Source organism: Neopsephotus bourkii, unplaced genomic scaffold, assembly GCF_033783945.1.
Source record: "Neopsephotus bourkii isolate Nb327-2 ecotype Australia unplaced genomic scaffold, CSIRO-AGI_Nbou_v1 NB_1572, whole genome shotgun sequence".
Classification (NCBI taxonomy): Eukaryota; Metazoa; Chordata; class Aves; order Psittaciformes; family Psittacidae; genus Neopsephotus; species Neopsephotus bourkii.
In genome coordinates, this window is record NW_026902048.1 from 1,875,953 (window position 1) to 1,898,413 (window position 22,461).

Below are 22,461 nucleotides of genomic sequence, written 5' to 3' on the forward strand. Positions count from 1 at the left end.
GAATTCAGCCGTGGATGTAGTGCAGTTGCAGTGGTTTAGGCTTGGTTCTGTGGTACTTGGTTTGTGCTTGAGTTTAGCCCTAAACTCATGCTGCAAAACTGGCTTCAGTATGTGCTGCGTGGGTCAGTGTGTGCTTGCTGGGTTGAGAAGCTCGTGATACACACTGAAGGCTGATGGACAGCCTCTGCAACAGCTTCCTTGACTAGTTTCTGCCTGTTTCCCAGGGGACACAGATTCCATCTTTGGCCCTAGCAATCCCACCGGCCAGACAGCTTAGCTATTTAACTTACTCAAGCATCTGGGCATTCTTTATAGTCAACAGAAAGAACCCAAGCAGGCAGCAGTTCTTTGTCTTAAATCTCCTGTCACCTGATGCTGTGCTTGACTGACTTCTCCATTGACCTGTCTTCTCCTTTATAACCTTATTGTTGGTTTCAGTAGCCTAATTTATGGAGTTTTGTTGTTTCCATGTTATTTTTCCTCCTCCTCAGCCCAGCCTCCCTCCCTTACCCTGTCACTCTGGCTACTGGAGAATTAATAATACTGAGATGCAAGGGGCAAGGATTCCTCTGGCACCAGTGCATCATCTGTCAGTGCTCCTGGGTCCTTAGGACAGCCTTTCCCAGTGAGTGCCAGGCAAAACCTCACAGCAAGGGCAGCGAAGCTCCCTGTTATCCTGAGGGACACACTAGTGGCTGGTCACTGGTGAGATGCAATGTTTCTAAAGAGATGGAGCCCATCTGGGTCTCCCGCTACCACCCGCTGTTACAGCACATCTTCATGCTATCACAGTTTGCTGAGCACAGTAGAAGCTATCGAAGCACTTGGTTGATGATTCTGGGGATGGTATTAAGGGTTATTGCTTTTTGATACCAATGTCACGCCTTTAAATATTCATTAAAACTGCATGATTCTATCCCTCCCATTAAATCCTGAATAATCAGCTCTGGTTTCTTCATACTTCACAAGCCAGGGCTAGATCCTGCCCACTCCTCCTTGCCAGGTTTGAATTCTCTGCTCTTAACAGTGATCTTCATTAATGTCTTCATTAAGATCTTCATGCAGGGCTGAGATATGCTTCCCCTTGGTGCCTGTGATGGCCTTTTGGCAGCAGTATGGAAGGGGAGAGGCCTTCAGGCTGCTGTGCCTCTGTGCAGGGTGAGATGAGCGCTGACAGGATGCTCTGTTAATTATGGATGAAGAGGAATGGAGGCTTGGCTGAAGGCAGGGCTTTGCCTCTGCTCCTTCCCTGCTAACCCAGGGCCAGAGGTGGCAAACTCTCGGTTCCTGTTGGAATCATTTGAAAAGGGCAGAGAGAAGAGCTGGGAGGAAGAGAGCAGATGTTCTGCTGTCCTGGAAAGGAGCCATTCATCCCAGACCATGCACCAGCAGCCACTACAAAGGACCCTGTCTGGGGATGCTGGTATGAGCACTGTAGCCCAGGGGTCCAGTGTAGCACAGGGGCATCTCCTTGCAGCAGTGTCTGTCCCCATGTTAAGACTCCAGTGGCATCCAGACCATGTACTCTCTCTGATGCTTTCTGAAGCTGGTGATGAGAACGAGGAGCCTTTCCATGGGTTTCTGCTGCAGCCTGGGCTCTTTTGCACTGCAGCTCCTCCTGCACCAAAAGGAGTAAGGTGAGACCTGAACAGGATCGAGCAACACCTGGAGAAAGCCAGGAGGAGCAGGAACAGCAAAAGGGCATCCCCTGTGTTGCAGCGAGGGATGCCACCGAGCAGGGCCAGCTCTGCACAGCAGAGCTGGGACCCATTTGATGGAGTGGCTGCCTGCTCCCTGGAGAGTTCAAGCAAGTTAAACAGGAGCTGGGGTTTGATCTGGTTGTGTTTAGTGAGACAGCAAAGGGGAGGGATGGTGGCAGGGAGCAGGGACCGGGGGGACCCAAGGGGCCGTGGTCCTGAATAGCATCACTGGCGCCAGGCCAGCGGCCGCAGCTGCCCCTCCATCACCCCAAGTCACACACAACACCGCTCCCATTGCTCCCTCTTGACACAGGCTAATAAGGGAGGATAAGGAGAGAGGGCGATTCCAGAAGGGTTACACTGGATGCTTCTTTCCCTGTTTAAACTTTGCTTCTGCTGGAGCAAATGATTTGAGGTTTGGGGAGGCAAAGAGCCAAGCAGCAGGATCTCCAATGGAGCTGCAGGAGGAGCTGGAAGGTGGCTGTGCCCTTCCTTGGCATCATGGCTTTGCACCTGCGAGTAGTGCGGGTGCAACTCGTGAGCCCAGATGAAAGCAGGGAGGTGCACAGCCACTTGCAAAGTAATTGGTGCTGCAAACCTGCGCCAGCACAAAGCGGGGGGGCAGGAGGTTAAGGAAGACTTGAAAATCAAGTCTCTGCTGCTCTCACTGTGTGCCACAAAGGGACTGTTCACTGCAGGGAAGAGGGGCTTTTCCCCCTGTTTATCTACACTTGCAACTCCAATTGAACCTATCCTGAATTTTATTTCAGTTTATAAGTCTAGAGTGGGAAAAAAAGCAGGAGGGAAATAAAAGGACAAGGGATCGATTGGCATGTGGGGGAGTTTAGCAGGAGGTTCTGGAAATACGTGTCCATTAGGTTGCTGAGGTCAGGTTCATCAGTAGACCTGAGCGCTGACAGAAGTGGCCTGACAATAAACTCTGCTGGCAGACACCCCCACCACTCATGTAAGTCAGAGCTGCCACGCTCTGCTTCCCTTTGAGTATTAAAAAGGGAAGAGGGGCTCCTTTGAGGTAGATGAGCTCTTCAGTGAATTTCTGTCTTTCTGCTTGCAGGACTTAAACATGCATTACTTTGCTCTTAACACCTTTCGCTGTGGTTTGACCTTGTTGCAGCAATAGTGATGCTCTTCCCTTGCATGCACACAGCTGGGAAGAGCTTTATCGCCCTATACTGCTGCAGCAAACCCTGAGGGGATCTTTGGTCACAAACCATAAGGCTCAGCTCTCGGGTAGCTGCTCCTGCCTGCAGCCTGGCTGCTCCTCAACACATTTTACTAGACCAGTTTGCTCCCTTCTCCCATCCCTGGTGGCCAACCCCATGCTTGGGAAATGCCAGAGAGTGGCACAGAGCGTGTCTCCCTGGATAATCTTGCTTGTGTCGGGAAAGTTTAACACCAGCCATCCATTGTGTGACTCCAGTCAGTGAATTCATTATGGGCCTGTGCCTTTATCTGTTTGTCTTCATTGTGGCTGCTGCCAGTTCCACCTGATTTTAGGTTTCAGCAGCAACGTGGAGTGTATTTATCACTTTGCCCTTTGAAGCGTAACTGCTTGAATAAACTCACCTATTTGGCAGTGTCTTTCAGGCCCTGATACGCTGGTTTATTCTGATAAATGATTTTAAATCTTACTTTGAGCTGCTGGAAGAGGGGAATCACTTGCTGTTTCAAAATGTTATTGTTAAAGGTGACGATACTTGCTTATGAGGTGAGCGGCAGTTACAGGCATGGTGGAGGCTTCTGCCAGGCTTGGCAGGACCTTTAGGGTTCCAGGCTGCAGATCTGGGGCTAAAAGTTCTCCTTAGTCTATTGCTACCAGAGTAGTGTGCAGCAAATCTGTTTACCAGGGTAAGAACAAGCTGCCAGACTGCTCCATGCACATCCATATGTTTCTCTCCATTTGCAAGCAGTTTGCTAATGCTGTACGGGTCCTTGGCTCTCCATACAGTACTGAGCTGACCCTCAGATGCCTTCTGGTGGGCAACCAAAATGCAGTGTTATCTGCTGCCTATGCTGTGGGTTGCCTGAGCATCCCATGTTCTCAAGCAGACAAGTCTTATTGATGGGGTTGCTCTTTGTACCAGGATAAAGTGGGATCATCATGACTCTTCTCACCGTCCTTCTCCTTCCTCTTTCCAGCCCCTGCAGAGTTTGTGCAGCATCCCCAGTCCATTTCCAGGCCTGTGGGGACTACTGCCATCTTCACGTGTGTGGCCCAAGGGGAACCCCCACCCCAGATCACTTGGCTGAGGAACGGGCAGATCCTGGAGACCAGTGACCACATTAAGCTGAAGAATAACAACAGGTAAGTCCTCGTGCACTGTCTGCTGTGTGGGGTGCAGGGCAGTGTGAGATGCACAGCTGGGTTGTGCCATTCCCTAGCATCAAACTGGAGTTACCGTGCATGGAGGACTGACATCACCTACCTGATGGTCCAGAAGTAGCTGTTGCTGCAGGTCTAATTGTTGAGTAAAGAGCCAGTTAGCTCACACAGCCTTCAGCTCTTGTGCAGGCAGCAGATTCGAGGCAGATGTGTGCAGTAGTTCATTTTGAAGTGGTCAGTGAAGGCTGGCAGAGAGCAGTGGGGTGTGCAGCACGTCCTGGGGAGGTGTGCAAGCCCTGCTTTCAATGTGGACTTATTGTGCTTGAGGCTGAGATGGGCATTAATGATTCGGAGAGACTGCACCCTTGCTGCCTGAGTGCCTGGAAAGGGAGGGCTTTAGAGCCAGCTAGTCTTCAGCAGGTGAGGTGGGTTGCTGTTACCCATCCCTCAGACTGATGCAATGCTCCCTCACCCTGCTTTTGAGGGAGGCTACGTTAGAAGATGTTATTTTAAACTATCAGGACTCCAGGGAAAAGGGGAGTGGGAGAGTTGTTGCTTTCTTTCTGTGTTAGCAAAGAGCTAATGTGAAGGTGGTAGTGCTCAGAATCAGGTATGTGGATTCAACTTGGGCTTTGATGCACTAAAACAGTGCTTCAGTCCTACTGGCTGCACTTTGTAGGCTTATATTTCAGTGCTTTGTGCTTTACTGTGCCAGGAAATCAGCACTAGACTTTGACTGATGGCGCAGGAACTCAGTAGAAGTGTCCTGGTCATTTTCTGGGTATTCCTGGAAGGACCAATTGTTGTCCCTGGGCTTGGCAGGGATCACACTTACTCCACAGGGGAGGATCCATGCTTTAACCCCTGGGCATTGACCTGCCTGGGTGTGCAAATGTAAATCCATTTGAAATAATACTTGCATGGAAGCTGACTTTCACTGAACTTCAGCCTTTTATCTCACCGGGGGAGAGTGTTTTCTCTGAGTGCTAAATAACTGCGTTTTCATGTGACGGGAGGGGGATGTTTGCACTGAGGAATTGATGCAGTGGGATGCACTTAGTGTGAAAATTACAACTTGATGACATAGTTTCTATGGAAATAGCGTGGAACAATATCCTGAAAAATAATAGCACCTGTGTTGTAAAGCTAAGTTATTGGTAGAGATTTGTACTCTGTAGCATCATTTATAGATAGCTGCTATGTGTATTAACAGATGTGTCTCATGAATGCAACTACCCAACCTTGCCGGAGGGTCTAGACCTTGGGGAATGCTCCACAGGCACCATGGCTTGTTCCTCAAGGAACAAGAGTTTATTGTTCCAAGTTCCTATGTATTATGGCTTTTTGTTTTGAGGTTTAAGGCTTTTTAAAGCTTTGCTGTATGAGGGATGGGAGGTCGTGTGTTGTAAGAAGAATAAGGTGTGAGTTGTAATAAAATCTTCTTGATCAATGTAGCTTTTCTCCAAGCTGGAAGTTTTTAGAGCTTCAGGAAGCTTAGTGTGTGCGCATACAGATGCCATACAATCCAGGCTAGTTCCTTGCATGGGTTTCCAATATGAACAGAGCAGAAACGGAAGAAGGGATATTAATGCATCCCCTTTTATTGACTGGAAAAGAGAGTCAGAAGTGTCCAAAGACTTTACAAGGAGTCATTAAATCCATGAATTCACACTGGATTCAGCTTTAGCTCACCCTGATGTCTTGCCTGTGAAACCATTCCTCCTTGCTGTTTGAGTAAGGCAGAGGTTGGGTCTTTAGTCACGGTCATGTCCTCTGGCCAGGTCCCTGTGCCTGGAGCTACACATGCGTATGAACTGCGGCTTGGTGAACATCACCATAATCATTTTCTGATGGGACTCATTTCACACAATCCCATGTCAGCCTTTTCCACTGCGAGCTCAATGATCACATTCCACTGCATCTGGCAGAGGCTGAGGGAGCTCAACCAGTCGCTGGTGCTCAGCTGACACATGGCATCTTCTCAAACGATAGTAACCCAATTGTAAAGCTGAGCCCTAAGGCCATCGTACTTGTCAGGGTTGAACTTTTGGCTTCTTTTGCACTAGTCTTGGTCTACTCTGACCCCCAGCTTCAGGCAAGTAGCCATGCCTGGTAGTTTCCAATGCTGTCAGTCTGGAAAATGCCCTCACTGGTACAGCAGGGCTTGGTACTCCATGAATTGGAGGCAACAGATTGGATACTGGGGTTTTTTCAGAGCTTCTTCAAGTTGTCCTTTGTGTTCTTCTCATGGGCATGACCAAGTGCTCTTAACCCCCTTAGTTCCAGGCAGAATCAGTCTGTGATTATGCCTTGGATTTATCACTCTATTGCACTTGGAAAATATTTGTCTGTGTAAAGATGGATCTCGAGTCTGCTGGTAATGGAGCTACTAAACTGCACTGTGAGCTTTTAAATTAGATTACATGGTTTCCTACAAAATCCATTTGGATTAAAACTCTGCTTAATATGGCAATAAAGGTCTGAATGCCCCCATTGGGATTTTTAGGGAAAAAAAAGTGTAAATCATCCCAAATCATAGCATGTGCTAAATGACTGCAAAACGTATCCTTATGAGCAACTTTGTTCTTGTAAACGAACACAGCTAGAATTGAGGTCCAGACCTGCAGAACATGCTGCATTCAAGATGCTGCTCTGCTCCTGCATGCTTGAGGCATTGCTCCTGTGGGCGGTAGTGGGTCTGCACAGACACACAGCCGATGGGATGATCTGTCCATTCAGAATGTTGCTTCACAAAGTGGTGAAGGGCCCTGTGGCATCTGCATCACCCCACTCCATCTCTTGTATGCAAACCCAAGGAGAGCAAACCGTCAAGGTCAGAAGCTCATGATCAGTGAGCTGGGACAGCAGCTTCAGGACTGGATTCACTGCAGACTGGATGTGGCTGCTGGTACAACATCCGACAGTCACTCTCTAAGCAGCTTCCAGCCTTTCATCACAGAGAAATCAGCCTCGCAGGCTGTGTCTGATAAACACCTCTTCCCTCGCCGTCCCTCAGGTATGAATTCTCATCACCTGACGTGTTGATGTGTTTCTGGGCACATTAGCATGAAAGATCAGCCTTCTGCTAGGCCCTCTCCGGAGGTGGTTGTTATGTTTGGAAAATGCCAGCTGTGTGGGAACAAAATATCCAATCGATGATTAGCAAAAATCAAAAGCAGTTCTGGGATAGCGGATAATTGTTAATGAAAAATGCATGAAGGCTCCAGCGTGGGGAATTGTGGGCTTTTCCATTAAAAGCTGTGAATAAAAATCACTGACGGAGCTGACGCTGGGGCTGCCTTGTTGTGCAGTCCCTGGGTTGGGGATGGAGCTGATTGCTGTCAGGGTGATGCTGCACTGAGCCATGCTCTCGGATGGAGAAGCCGATGGAGCCTTTTTGACTCTAGTGGAACCATCCCCATGTCCAGCAGCCGTAGGGTTTGTCCCTCCCTGTTGGTCAGATATCGTTTTGCTTGTACTCCTGGGGTGATTTGTGCCAATCATGATCCAAATGCCCAAGAGGTGTAATGGGCATTTCCAGCAAAATTCCCACCCGGCATCACCAGCCCATCCCAAAAGCAGGGGTGTATCACTACAGGAGGAAGGGGAAGGGGATTTTTTTGTGTAAAATCATGCTTTCTGGGTTACTGCTCCAAAATTTACAAGGAAACGTGAAATATTACCTGCATTACTGCTCTGAAAGGTTTATTGCTTTTCTTCCTTTGACCCAACCGGGTTCAGGGGGTAATTTTCAGCCTAGAAGTATATCACGCTATGGGGTTGATATTGCCGTGATAGCAAGGAACAAAGGCCAACATCTTCAGAGAAGGCAGGCTCTAAATATTGATTTTCCAAGGAGATTTTATTTACAAAATGGTAATTAAGGGACTTCATTTATTCCAGTGGAAAAAGGCTTCGTTAGGACCTGGGCTCAGGTGGCATTTGCTCTTCTCTGTGACCTTCCCTTATGAACTGTCTCCTTTTTAAGTTCTTCCTCACTGGTTTGTGCTTGTTTTAGTGCTGTGGGAAAGGGCCACACAGCCCTTTTGGTACCAAACCCAGGGAAACCAGAGCCTGTCATTCACAAGGTGGCTTTTTGCTATAAACCCCATGTTTTAGGTGAGTACGGAGAGATGCAGATGGGTTTGGACATCCCTTCATGGTGCACACCCCCACACACGCTCTTGAGTTTGCAGGGATTTGGACACCTTAAGGCAGGACAGGCAAGCCTGCAGGTTATTCATGCAGTGAGTTTGAAGACCATTGGTGATTATGGGAAGGGTACTGGGTAGCAAATCACATTTCAGTTCCCAGAAGCATGACAAATAAGTGTGTGGAAGACTGGGATGTGAAGCAGCTGCTCCTGATTTAAGGGTAATTTATGGGTTTCACTTTGTTTGGAAGACACATGGAAATGGCCTTGCAAGGAAGGTCTCTGCTGAGCACCCAAGCCCCGCCAAACAGCAGGGCATCAGTATGATCCCAGCTTCCTGGCACTGAGCAGGGATCCTGCGCTGGGATCATGCAGCCGTATCCCACGCAAGGGATCTGCAGCAGCCCTGGAGCAGCCGATGCTAACAGGCATCAGTCTCTCCTCATGTGGCTGTGGTTATTTTGCTGCCAAGGTGCCTGTGTGATTTTCCCCTGTGTGCTGCTCCACTGAGCTGCTCTTGTAGTGTGCCACCAGTACTTGGTGTGCCGCTGGATTGTGGAGCTGAGGCAGCTCCTGCTTGTCCTCCCCACAGTGCCTGAGCAGTGGTGAGTTCCCGTGGGGAGCACAGCACACGTGTCATGTCAAGACAGTGCAAACCCAGGTGTCATGAAGCCAGCAAAGAAGGGTCAGTGTTTCAGGATGAGATGGTGCCACTGCTGTGCCTTCTGTAGCAAAAGCGATGCCGTTTACAACATCCCATTTATAGAGGACACGCTGTACAGCCAAATCCCCATCCTGCCAGACTGTCCCCTCCCAGGGATGTGGGGAATAGCAGCATCTCTAACCAGCTTTGCAGGCGGAGAGTCTGCTCGCACTTGCATCCCTATGGCCCCATTGGGACCAGTAGCATCCCCTCAGAAACTGTGCTTTGGTGAGTCTGTAACTGCAGAATCAGGCTGGGTCCAGATATAACCCTTAACAAATGGAGGCAGAGCAGGGCATGGGGACGGGGCACCTGAGTGTGGTGCTGGTGGTTTTCTGTAGCTGCTGGCACTTCGGATGCTCTCCCTGCTAGCCACAGCCTGCTCTCTGCATTCATTTCATCACACTCCCCTTTTGTGCGCCCGTGCACACGCATGCCGATATCCTTCCAGATGGGCCCCTCTTCTTTGTGCTGCTGAATCGATGAAGAGGCTTCCTTCAGTTCTCAGACTTTTTCAGAGGAGCCTTTGGAAAGCCGATCTCCGGTCACCGGCCTGGACCCCTGACCCGAGCCAGATCAGTCATCCTGCTTGCCTGTGTACTGGGAAGACAGCTTGGGAATGCCGCGGCTTTCGAGCAGCGGAGGCCTCTCATCTGAGCTCAGCCGGGTGTGAATCTGCAGCGGCTCCTCTCCCCACTTCCATCAATGCCTGTCAGGGCATTGTGCGGAGATGTGATGGAGCCCTCGGCTCACGGAGCGGCTTTGGTGACCAGCAGAAACCCTTCTGGCATCTCGCCTCGCCTGACGTGCTCATGGCGCTGCCAGTCTGGCACTCGGGGAAAGTTTTCCTGCAGCAGATGTCCCAAAGTGACAGATTTTCTTCCCCTGTTGATGGGAAGAAAGGAAAGGACACTGCATATTTCAGATGGTTGATGCGCAGAGACGCCCCGCGCCTCCTCGCACAGCAACTGCGTGTTTTCCTTTTGTTTGAGCTTCCTTACAAAAAGGAAGACAAAAAGAGGCAAAACCTGGGAAAGCTGCTGGGCCAAACACTGACCTTGCTGTGCTGCACCACGGGAGTGATGCAGTGGGTGAAGGCAGGAAGGATTTGTCAGTGGTTAAGATGGAAATGGATGCATAGCAAAGGTATCAGCTGGGATGATGCTGGGGTTCCTGTAACTCACTGCCAGCTCCTGCCCTCCTCACAGCCACCAGCGTGCTTCAGAGCTCATATGGGGCTTGCGGGGAGCTCAGCAGCCTCCTTTAGAGGTCTGCCCATGGGTGTTAGAGGCACTGACAGAGACAGAGAGAGAAAACCCTTACTCTCATTCCGCTGGGGTTTAGATGCTGGGCATTCTGCTCACCAACTTCTCCAGTTGTTTTATTGCCCCCATTGCCTGCGCATCAATCCAGGTAACACAGGCCCCAGGTAGTGGATGGCTGAGGCTCTTCTTGCACAGTACAGCCAAACACAGCCGTGTAAATCCCCATGAAAATTAACTTCTCAAAGCCCGAGGCAAGTTCCCAGCTTCCTGCCATGGCCTCTTTGTGGGGATGGATTTTATTTATTACTGTCTCCTGACTCACTGTCCATGACAGTGTTACCGGTCACCCTGGGACCTCTGCAGAGGGGCAGTTGAGATGGCCGAGGTTCTGCCCAGCTCTAGCTCCCAGTGGCCGAGTGCTGTCCTGCTCCAGGACTGCTGGCATCCAGCACATCATCTGTGTTGCATGAGGAGCTTTGCTCACCCCACAGTCCTGCCAGGACTCTCCTTTGACCCCAGCATCATGCTGTTGCCATCAGGCTCCTTGCACTGCTTTCCAGCCAGGCTTCCTCTCTCTTTGTAAAGCATATAAATATGCTTGGAAGCAATGGAGCCTCAATACTCCTTGTTGTTCCTGAGCTGCTTTATGCTGGGAAAGCTGCTCTTGACTTGTGTGCCAGCCCGGCCTGGCTGCTCAGGGTGCCCAGATGCACAGCGGCCACGTGGAAATAATCCCTGCATTGACGGGGCAGAAGGAAGCACTGCTGCTCCTTCCACACATCTGCTTTGTGCAGAGCTGCAAGTGCAGCGTTGGGATGGCGTAATCCTGCCTCCTGCCATCTGTCCTCGCAGGAATGAGCCCTTGTTGACACAGCTGAGCCACACATCGGGGCCTTCCTCCCTGCGCCCCCTCCCACCTCTACCTTTCTCCTTCCATTTAATCAGATACATTGAGCCCGTGGCTATGAGAGGAGCTTAGGGCTGGTTCTCTGAAATCTCCATATCAGCTGAAACCATCACATTTGATATTCCATTTACAATGTTTCCAAGGAAACAAAGGCACAGGACATAAATAGATGACTGTTAAACATTTGCTCACACACCATGGCCCCGATAATTTGCAAGACAGGAATATGAATGTTAAATCAACAGCAATAATAAATTTTAATACAGGAAGACCAATATTTTGCTGCCATTAGAAGCAGCATTCGTTCTGACACACAGGCAGGCAGTGGCAGGTTATTTATCGTTTCCTTTTAACATGTACAAGTTTTCATTTACATAAAAGGCAGCTTTGATTATGACTCCTAAAAAGGCGTGAAGTGCCCCTCGCATCAGCAGGGGAGCTTGGGATTTACCCATGTGCAGTCAAGTCCCAAATCCTCTTGGAATTCACTGCAGGAGAAGAAAAGAGTTTCGATCTCCCTATAAGCAAGCAGTGGATGTGGATTAGGTTAGGTTCAGGTCATTTCTTACAGCCAAAATAGCAACCACAAAGCTCGTGCGAGCATTGGCATTGTAAGCCAACAGGATGATGCTGAAGCTTGAAGGTGTCGTGGTTTGCCAAACATTCCTGCCAAGCCAGAAGCAAGCCACAGTTCAAATGAACTGGACAGGACTGGAAGTAGAAATAGGGATCAATCCAGAGTGGTGCACAAACAGGTGATGCTCTAAAGTGGACACAGAGGCAGTGGCAAGCAGTGTTTTATGTAGTGCTGTTGGGGTATAGCCTATGGGCTATCTCTAGGACTAGTTAATCCCCACCATTTGCAATGATGAATATAATTACGCTGCTATTTATAGCGGTGTCAAAGCTGTCACTGGGTTGAGGTGGTCCCTACTGGACCTTTACTTCAGAAATTCTCCCCAGGGTGCCCTGTTTGTGGAACATCCTACCAGGACTAAGGGCATCATAAGCATATTTTATCATAACCTGAGCTGCTGCCTCGGGGTTGGTAGAAACATCTCCAGCATCAAAGGCTGCCTTTCCATACCCAGCTCAGAGCTGGCTGCAGCGTGGTGAGGCTCCCCACCCCATGTCCTGGACGGGAGGCACGCTGGGTGTTTATTCATGGGTGCTTGTGTCTGCTGGATAGTCCCAGACTGAATCACGTTGTTCCTGGCTTGGGTCCTGAGGAAGGGCACAAACCCTGGATAGAGCAGGGCTTGTACTGATGGGTCCCTGATTGTGAACAAACGTTGTTCATAAAAGCTGGGTTGCGTGCTGCATGCCAAGATAGAGCTGATGGGTTGCTTGCACAGTTATTGCTGAGTCAATGTTTGCTGGTGTTGTTTGAAAGGTATGGGGAAGCACAACACTTGATATGGCCCTGAACTTGCTCCGCTTGTACACAACCATTGCTGGAGGGTCCTGCACTGCAGAAAGGGCCTGCGGTTCGTGGGGCCACATGTACAAGAACTCTGGTTGTCCCTGGGCCCATCAAGCCACTAAACCCCCCCTTCTGGAGGTGGTGGAGAGATGGGCACTGGGCTCAGGAATGCACTCGTTTGGGAAGCTGGTACGTGCATGGGTTTCCCCCCTCCTTTAGGGATGTTTTCCACCAGGGTAGCCAGTGCCTGTCTTTATCTTGGAGGCTGAAACCAGCATCTAAGCCTGATGTGGAGGCTCCAAGAGCAGGCTGGAAGAGCCACCCTGTTTGCTGCCCTGAGGTTTTGCAGACTGAACCTGTGACTTGCTTGTAAGCTTTGGCTCTTGGCTTGTGGTGATGGTGTTGCTGGAAATGCAGGAGCAGGAGTTGAGCCTGTAACCCTGCTGGATAAATCAGCTAATCCCACTGTTACCCTAAGACTGCTCTAATGTGCTATAATGCAATTAGAGCATCACCAGAGGGCTTTTTGGCTGCGTTTGATTGGACTTGGCTTAGCAACCGCGTGTGGTGCCTGGATGGGCATCACTGGTGTGTACTGGAACCAAGCCATTTAAAGCTGGTTTGGGTATATGGATGCAGTTGCCACAGATTTATCTCTGCAGTGTGGCTGGGATCTTCCTGAATTTGGATCCTGCCATTCCCCATCCCACCCTGTGTCCTTTTCTGGCTGCACGTTAACCACAGCCTCTGGAAGTTGAGAGAGTCTTTCCAATCATGGATCTAGGGAATGATGCATCCACTTCCTGTGCTTTTCATTCCCCAAAATGTGCACAGCTTCCTGAAAGCCTTCTGTGGAAACAGAGGCATGTGGGGTGCCCAGCGTGGGTGGCCATGGCATGGCTGAAGGGAGGGATGCCCACTGCAGTGCACCCACTGAGATGCTTTCCCTCTCGTGTCCCCACGCAGCACTCTCTCCATCTATGGGATCAACCAGGCGGATGAAGCCATCTACCAGTGCATCGCCGAGAACAGCGCCGGCTCCACGCAAGCCAGCGCTCGCCTCACGGTGCTGTGGGCGGATGGGCTGCCCGGTCCTCCGCAGAGCGTGAAGGCTGAGACCGTCTCTGCCACCACCATCCAGGTGTCCTGGACAGAGCCTCTGCAGAACACCAAGGAGATCATCGGCTACGTGCTGCACATTCGGAAAGCTGCAGGTACCGTGCTCTACCCACTGCCCAGAGCATCCTCTAGGTAAAGCAGGTCTGCACTGCTGGAGACAGTGCTGCCACCATGGTCTCCATCACCTGCCTGTTTCCATAAGACATTGACAAGGCAGGAATGCTGCTGTACATACCAAAAGGCTGGGAAGGATGAGGCCACACAGTCAAATCTTGCTGCCCACTTAGGTCTCTGGCGAAGTGCATTGAAGTGTAAGCATAAAATTTCATGGGCAGATACATAACCATCTTAGGGACCAAAACTACTGCTTCCAACATCTGTTTAGCCTCTTTACCCCTTGCAAAGCCTAATGCTGCTCTGTTCTCTGTTTCTTTGCACTTCAGATCCTGTAGAGATGGAGTATCAAGAGGCTGTTAGCAAGAGCACCTTCCAGCAGCTAGTGACTGATTTAGAGCCCTCGACCAGCTATAGCTTCTATATAAAGGCTTACACGTCCCGGGGTGCCAGCAAAGCCTCAGAAGTCACAGTGGTGAGCACGCTGGGAGAAGGTAAGGAACGCTTTGCGCTTGGACCATCAGATGCTGAAAGTTGCTGTGCATAGCAGCAGCACCAGTCACCCCAGAGAGCTTTGGCACATAGCCTGTGGTGTTGCTGCTCCTTGTTCCTGCTCCTCCTCATACTCCGGGGTGTTGTGGAAAGCTCACTTGCATCGTTACACTGGGGTCGACTGTGTTGCCTCTCACTGCTGATGTTGTAGCAGGGGGTGAGTGCAAGCCTGGCTGGTCTTGTGCATTGCAGTTGCTCTGGGCTTCTCTAAACTGCTTGCTAAATGCATATTTCCTGCTCAAGCAGCATCTCAGCATCCTCCAGCAGCTCCGGTACTCACAGCTCTTACTTGAAAAGTGCCACAGTTCTTTAAATTTGAGAGGTTTTTCTGCTCTACCTTGGAGAAATCCCACCAGAGGGGAGCTCTCCTGACCTACAAATCCTTGTCTTGGAGCTGCCTTCCGTTGCAGTGGGAAGTTAGGGTGATCTCCAAGGCTTTTTCCCTGACTTGGCCTCCCAGACATGGCTTCCAGTTAGCTTCCCCTGCAAGAAAGCGGGTGCTCTGGTGCAGGAGTCTCCCACACGGACACCAGACAGAAACCACAGTCCCAGTGTGATCTGTTAGCTGGCATTTTAGGACCATTTTCCTACAAACTCACATACCTCTCCAGCACCTCTGGATCCTGGTTTGTCTCACACATGGAAACTGATTTCTTAGGAGCATCGCATCATTCTCACAAACAGTAGTTAGGAATTTGCAGCAGAGAGGGCCTTGGGTGTGAGGATGTTACTTTGGATCACATGAGTGTGTTAACATCTATGTGGAAGATGCAGTTCTCATTCCGTTTTCAGCCCTTGCAGATGTTTACTACATTTACAACTAGCATGTAAGGTACACCACCAATAAATCCTCGCCCTACTGGGTTGTTCCCTGTCAGTTTGTTTTCCTTGGTTCTCCACAGGGAATCAGTCACCGTTGAAGTTTGTTTTTCCTCCCAGTTTAGAGGCAGAAGGATGGACCAAGGCAAAACTTGAAACTCCTTGACCCGATGCTCTGAGTTCAGCTACTGGAGCTACAAGGCAGCCATGCTTCATAGAGCTTGGTGGTTCTGCAGAAGCCTGGGTCAAGTGAGAGAGGACTTTTTGTCATTACTACCTTCAATCCCGACAGGGATAGTTAGGTATCTGATAATGGGATCATAAATTTCCTGGCTTTCTGAAGTTTCAAGGCAGCACTGTCCTGCTCTGCTATCCTTGTCCTGTGTAACAAGGCTTCAGCAATACGTTCAGAATGTACAAGCTGGCTTGGTTAAGATCATTCAACACCAGCTTGCATTTCCCTTGTAGGAAGATAAAAAGGGATTCAAAAGCCCAGTTCGGGCTTGATTTGTTTGCTTTGCTTCATTGGGTACCTGTTGCCTTCTGCTCAGAGAGGAGGGAGCAGGTCAGAGAGCCAGGATCCAGTGGCTTTTGTCACAAATTAAGGTTTCTGCAGATTTGCTTCTTCTTCACCCTGCACCTTCCTGAGGTGCACTGGAGAGCTGTGATTCCCTGGGGCTTGGGGAGCCCCTGGACCTGTCTAACAGCCTTGGAAAGGGATGGGATCTCCCTGACACGCCATGTCTCAGTGTTGTCATCCCATCTCTGAGATGTCCACAGAGATGTGCGTAAAGCCCTGAGCTGGCAGGATCCCCTGTGTCACCACACTGCTGTGTCCTGCCTTGTGTGGAAAGTGCTTGTCAGAGTGGGCAGCAGAGACGCTGCCAGCTGGAGATGCCCTGTTACACTGGTGTTGTCTGGAGTAGGAATATGGTGAAGGCACTGAGGAGCAGGGCTGCTTTTGACTCAGGGAGGTCAGCTTTTCATGGCTAGGACTATGCTGAGAGTGCGCTTGGCTGAAGCCGCCAATGCTTTCTAGAAACACCATGCTGCTTCCTTTGTGCCAGTGATGGAAAGGAGAAGGGAAGACGCTGTAGAGAAACTAGCCAGCTGAACCTTGTCCTCCATAAACCTCTCCCACTAGGAAGGTCCTTCCAGCTCCTCCCTGTCGTTCTCCTTTACGCCGTTTCACCAATGCTGTGGTATTTTGAATCTCAAACCCTCTCCGCTTCATTAAGCAGCACACACTCCTTGCTCTTGTCTTTTAATGCTTTTTAGGGTTTTCTCCAGGACTTTTTGACATTTCTCTAGGGTGAAGACTGTTCCTTTAGTCATCTTCGGCTAAAGACGCCTTCAAGAAGAAAGTTGAAATGACCTGGGGAAAATTCCAAACAGCACGGAAGAGGAAAACGAGTATCCCAGCCCTTAGCATGAGGGAGATGCCTCTCTTATAGTAGATCCATATTATGTCTTATATATACTTCTGTGAAGCACCTCTACACTGCTGTGTGTATGTATATTTATACACACGCAGATATACTCCATCTGTATACACTTATTTGTGTAATCACTTCATAAAGAGCACATGCATTCTGCGAGTGCATACATATAGTCAATATTATACATATATATATAATCACAGTTTGAATAAATACTATATATTCCATACTTTGAAGGAGAGAGATTCTTGTGGTTTTTATTAAATGTAAGGCTCTGCAACCATAAAATAAAGCCAACTCTTCACAAATCGGGATGGCCCACATCAGTGTTTCTTTGTCCATGGGATAATGTGATTTCCCTTTCTGTGGCATTTTCACCTGTGGTTTGGAAAAGGATGAATTAAGCAAGGGTCCAGCTTCTCAGAGGGGGGATCCAGACAATTCCTGATTCTGCCCTAGAAGGAACTGGGAGAACTAGAAGAGTATTTAATTGCATTGCAAAACTATGAGCATTGGGAATTATAGCACATTCTGGTATAAATAGAATTTACTGGTTTGCACCCAGGAATTTCAAAGTACAGCCTCCCGTCAATGAAACGCACATCAGAATGAATCCTAACAAGAAATAAGTACTTTTTTTCCCCCCATTTTTTCCCCATTGGCAGCACTCAGTCAATGGGATCTCATTAACCTGATCCAGGACACCCGCTCTTGAGTCTTTCCTCCTGAAACCATATGAAGATGCTCACCAGTCAGCAGGGGCTTGGTCCTCTCCCCATGCTTGTTTGGAGGACATCAGGCAATGCCCCTGCCACCTGAAGGAGAGCATCACTTTGGGAAGAGACAGAGCTGCCCACATCCTCCTGCTCACCAGGAGTGATGTCTTTCCATCCCCTAACTCTCCTTGTGGGAAAGCTTGAGCTCTCAGTGCCTGGGAAAAGCCAAACCCTTGTGCTGTGTGGTTTTACTTTACTGTTAAATTGAGGAAATGCCCTTTTTAGCTCTCATCAGTCTTAGACTGACACGGTCACATTTCATCTGCTTTGCACCACAGCTCACAAAGTGGCTGTGCTGAACCCTCTGCCAAAGGCCGGGTTTGCACTATTCCTCCTTTGGGGAAAAACAAGCCAAAACCCAGCATCAATCTGACACAAGCACAGCAGTCCTTACATTTGGAAACTTATGAGCTTGTAATCAGGTGGGATTGGAAAACCAGCTCTACCCCAAAGCCTGGAGGCTGCTGGAGGAGCAGGGCTCTTGTGCTGGGTGATTTTGGTGCAGGGTGTAGCTGAGCTCGCTGTCTGGTACATCAGTGCCCAAAATCCCTTCTCCTTCCTGGTGCCAGAGCCCTGGGCAGGGCAGAGCCTGCAGTGCCCGGTGCTTTGCACCTTCTGGATGGTGCCAGAGGCTGGTGGGAGCATTTGGTGTGGGTGTTTTGTAGCCATGTCCTGCTGAGACACATCTCTGCCGTGGTGTGATCTGTGTGTGAGACAGGGAGGGAGAGGGGAAGGGAGAGGTTTGAGGGAAGCGTGGTCCTGTGTGTCCCTGTGCCGCACAGGGCTCCAGGGCAGGGTTTGGTGCAGAACCAGCTTTGGGAAACTCAGATATCTGCATCACATGAAAATTGGCTTTGGTTTGCCAATCCTGGGCTCTCAGCCCAGCCTGATGGGGCAGGGTAGGGGCCTGGGCAGAGAATGGCCCTGACCCCCTGTTGCAACACCCCCCTTAGAACAAGGGCAGGGTTTTGGGGCACTGACTGGAGCAAAAGGCATCCTGGTGGACTCAGGCCTCAGTGACACCGGGCAGCAGCAGGGACATCTTCCCAGCTAAACCCCCGTGCGCCCCTAAGGCCAGGTAAGTGCCTGCCTTCCAAAAGGACCCAGCCACAGCCGTGCAGGGATCTCAGGCTGCAGAGCAATTTAGGGCAGTTCCTGACCATCCCCTGGCTCTCTCCTGAGTCCCCAGCACAGAATCACAAACCTTCCTAAAGCTGACAGGAGAGCAAGCTCCCGTGCACCATGCAAGCCAGTGCAGGTACCTAGCATGCTCGTAAGACTGATGTCTCCAGCTCCATCCCCTCTGGTTCCTTCCTGCCTGGGGGATTAATCACTCTGAAAGGTCCTCACTACCCTGAGGGCCAGGGCAGAAAAGTGGAATTTGGGAATGCATTGCCAAAGTCCCTGCATTCCTGCCCTGACCCGACAGGGCTGAGCATCAGATTGCAACCAGAGTGTAAAAGTAGCCTCTCTGCTTGCTGAACCGAGCAGAGGAAACCCTTGGCAACTCATACAGCTCCCTGAAGAGACTCAAAGCTGTTAAACCAGGATCTGCTCTGATCTGATGTTTCTCAGTCTCACCTAGCACATTCCTTGGTGCACTGGCCTCGGGGAAAGGCTGCTGGGGGCTTTCTCACCATGCAGACGATGAAAGCACATGCAATCCACTGTCTTTCTCTGTCTCTTTCAGTCCCAGCCATGCCATCCCTCTTTATTAAAGTCATTAACAGCACGGCCGTCCAGGCGACGTGGGAGCCCTCCATCAAACTGGGCCAGCATGAAGGCTTCAAGCTGTATTACCGCAAGGTCCACCTCTCCCAGTACACAGGTCCAGTGCTACTGCCCAGCAACGTAACAGCATACAACATTACCCACCTGGGTGAGTACGGTGACAGCTTGGTCCATGTCCCCTCCTGACCCCAGGATTAGCAGCAGAGAGCTCAGATGTGTTGTGCTGCCACAAATGAGAGATGCTGCAGCTCTCCCCCAGAGTTCTGGGGTGCTTTCCCAGTAACAGGGGTGTTTGCAGCACCTTAGAATCTGAGACTGGTTTGGGTTGGAAGGGACCTTAAAACTCATCCAGCTCCAACCCCTGCCATGGGCAGGGACAACTTCCACTGGAGCAGCTTGCTCCAAGCCCCTGTGTCCAACCTGGCCTTGAGCACTGCCAGGGATGGGGCAGCCACAGCTTCTCTGGGCACCCTGTGCCAGCGCCTCAGCACCCTCATAATAAAGACTCTCAATCTCCCCTCTGTCAGTTTAAAGCCGTTTCCTCTTGTCATGTCACTACATGCCCTTGTAAAAAGTCCCTCTCCAGACTTTCTGCAGGCCCTTGTAGGTATTTGATGGGATTCCTAGAGAAGCGTCCTAGAGATTTTCCTGTAGAAGCATCACATGGGGAGATATCACTAATGATTGTGCCTGAAAGGCTCTTCTTGTGTCTCCGTCGAACAGATGCCTCGGTGGTGTATGAAGTCAAGCTCCTTGCCTATAACCAGCACGGAGATGGAAATTCAACTGTCCGCTTCGTGTCCTTGAGGGAAACTGTGGAGAGGACAGGTGAGATGGCACATCTTGGCCACTCCTTTATTTTCAACAGCACAAATAAGCAGAACGCTGCTGGGCTGGGACTGCCTGGTGCTGATTGATGTGGCTTTTGTGCCCCATGGGTTGCACCATCCCCGCTGGTCCAGACTGATGATGTTTTTGCTAAGGGGTTGAAGACCAAATGAACCTGTAACTGTCAGTTTTGTCCCCTAAGCTCAAGCTAAAGGTGAGGCCATGAACATGAGCACACCTCCATGCATAAGCTCCAAGCTGCCACCATTGGGTGGCACCTCTGGTGCGCAGAGCATCTCTTGGAGCTGTCCTGGACATTTTGACCTTCACTGGCACCAGGAAAGGAGAGCACACGGCTTTGGAAAGGAGAAGGGCTGTAGAGCATGAGCACTGCATTATGTGGCAGAAAAGGGGAAATCTCCAGAGGGAGCCTCTAACTGATCACACCTTTCATATTCATCTATGTGTAAAAAACATCCTGCTGCACTTGGAAGCCTTTTAAGCCTTCCAGTGGGAATATCTTCAAGAGACAGTTATTACTCCTCTGTCTGTGCTGGAGCAAATACTAATCTTGTTGGGATCTGCCTACCCAGTGCTTTCCATCGGCTATCAGCCTGCTCTGGCGTGGTGGCAGCCTCTCACCTCCCACCCTGGACACAGGGTTTGCAGGAGTTAACATCAGAGTCTTTTTTGTTCATTAGTTGTATCTAGTAACAGCAGCCCGGGTAATGGGCTGGCTGTCTGTGGACCTTCCAGTCCTATGCTTGCTGTGACTGCCTTCCTGGGGTGCCAGGAGCAAGAGAGCTGCTTTGTGAGGCAGTGCCCTGCATGGGATACCCACCCTGCTCTCCTCTTCCCCATACACTGCTCTCAGCACTGCCCAGGCTTTATGTGGGCTCCCCAAAATCTGGAGGAGCAATAGGAAAATAGCAGCACTGATCCCCTTTCTCCCCCTTTCTTTTGGCAGTGCTGAATCCCCCGTGCGACTGCATGAAGGATGAGCAGAACAATAAAACCTCCACAACAGGCATCATCATTGGGATCCACATCGGTGTCACATGCATCATATTCTGCATCCTCTTCCTCATGTTTGGGTACAGAGGAAGGTAGGGGCTGCTCGTGTCACTGCTCACGAGGGGTGGTGGGTTCCTTAATGCCATGTGGGTATCCCCATGGGGGTCTCACACCCCTGGTGTGATGATGGGCTGTTTCCCGTGCTCAGTTTTGGATGCACTTCCCTTCTCCTGCCTTCCTCCCAGGCACACAGATCCAGTGGGCTTTTCTGAACATACCAAATGAGCACAGAACCCAATTGAAGGATCTGGTGCTTCCCAGGAGTGTCACTATTTCTGCTCTGGCAGGCCTTGTAAAGCAGAAGCACTTTAATGGCGAAGGGAATGTGACTTTATAGGAGGGATTTCAGGAGTGAAGGAGCATAGCACATGGATAAAACAGATTTGGGCTTGAGGAAAGAAAGATAGGGAGGGGTGGCACCACTCTGCTCCCCCTCAGGCTCCATCTCTACTTTTTAGGCTGCTGATGTGCAAAAACGTGCAGGAGCAGCTCTCGACACCGCAGATCCCGAGGAGCCAGCGGAGCACCTCAGGCCTCGTCCTGAATGGGGCTGCTCGCAGGGACAGGGACGACCGGGACTTGAATGGGAAGCAGTTGGATATGAACGAGCTGGAGAGGTTATTCCCAGCATCCCCATCCCAGGAGCAGCAGGATAAGGGAATAACGGTAAGTCCAGCGGGATCGGAGCATGCCTGGGAGCAGACACGGCTGCTTGTCTAAGTGCATTGGTGAACTGTCACCCATCACTGCATTGTCCCTTCTCTCTCTCCAGTCAGCTCCTCCAGCCCCCCATGATGAAACCCAGATAACCACGCTCCCTCTGGATGAGTTCAGCATCATCGAGGAGCAGGCAGACCCCCTGGGCCATCCCGCTGCTCCAGCTCCTGACCATCGCCCTGCCAATGAAGGATAAAACTGCCAAGGCTCCAACCCTCTCGTAGGAGTTACCAGAAACCAATGTGATGTCTTTACAACGAGTTGTCAATCTCAGGTCAATTGAAGATTTCTACGGTCTGATTGTTATTTTTTTGTTTTGCTTTATTTTTATATATATATATAAATATATATATATGTATCCAGCCTTTTGGAAACTCTGTGACGTTGATCTTTCTGACCTCCCTCGGGCCTCTCGGTGCGGTCCCTCCGATGGTGGCTTTACCGAGCATGGTCACGGTGGGTTTTCCCTGCAGCTGCTAAGTAAAAGACTCCGTGGCAGAGTTTGGCAAAGTCTCCCATCTCTGACAGCCTGGGGATACAACGGAGCCTCCTCTTGGCATCCCCGATCAGCAGCTTTAGGATTGCTTTTTGGATCTATTTTTTCATTTCCAGAAGACTGGATTCGGAGAAATCCATCTGACTTGACTCCAGAACCCGAGGCCCGGGGAGGGGGTCTCTCCGTGGAGTCCATGGGTTTGTACACTTTCTCTATTTCTCAGGATACTTTTTTTGCTGATGGACTCTAAATAATATGGAAAAAAAAAGGAAAAAAGAAAAAAAAAAAGAAGAAGAAGAGT

At 50.2% G+C, this 22,461-nt stretch overlaps 1 protein-coding gene across 1 annotated transcript in view; it reads left to right on the forward strand.

Annotated features, from left to right (window-relative positions):
- IGDCC3 (immunoglobulin superfamily DCC subclass member 3) overlaps positions 1-22,211 on the forward strand; it is a 97,080-nt gene extending 74,869 nt beyond the window's left edge. Inside the window, exons 7-14 of the mRNA XM_061371181.1 lie at positions 3,861-4,026; positions 13,462-13,709; positions 14,058-14,222; positions 19,005-19,193; positions 19,769-19,873; positions 20,841-20,979; positions 21,406-21,613; positions 21,720-22,211. Of these exons, the coding sequence (XP_061227165.1) occupies positions 3,861-4,026; positions 13,462-13,709; positions 14,058-14,222; positions 19,005-19,193; positions 19,769-19,873; positions 20,841-20,979; positions 21,406-21,613; positions 21,720-21,860 (1,361 nt within the window). The 3' untranslated portion in view covers positions 21,861-22,211. The remainder of the gene's footprint in view (positions 1-3,860; positions 4,027-13,461; positions 13,710-14,057; positions 14,223-19,004; positions 19,194-19,768; positions 19,874-20,840; positions 20,980-21,405; positions 21,614-21,719) is intronic.
- The last annotated feature ends 250 nt before the right edge of the window (positions 22,212-22,461 follow it).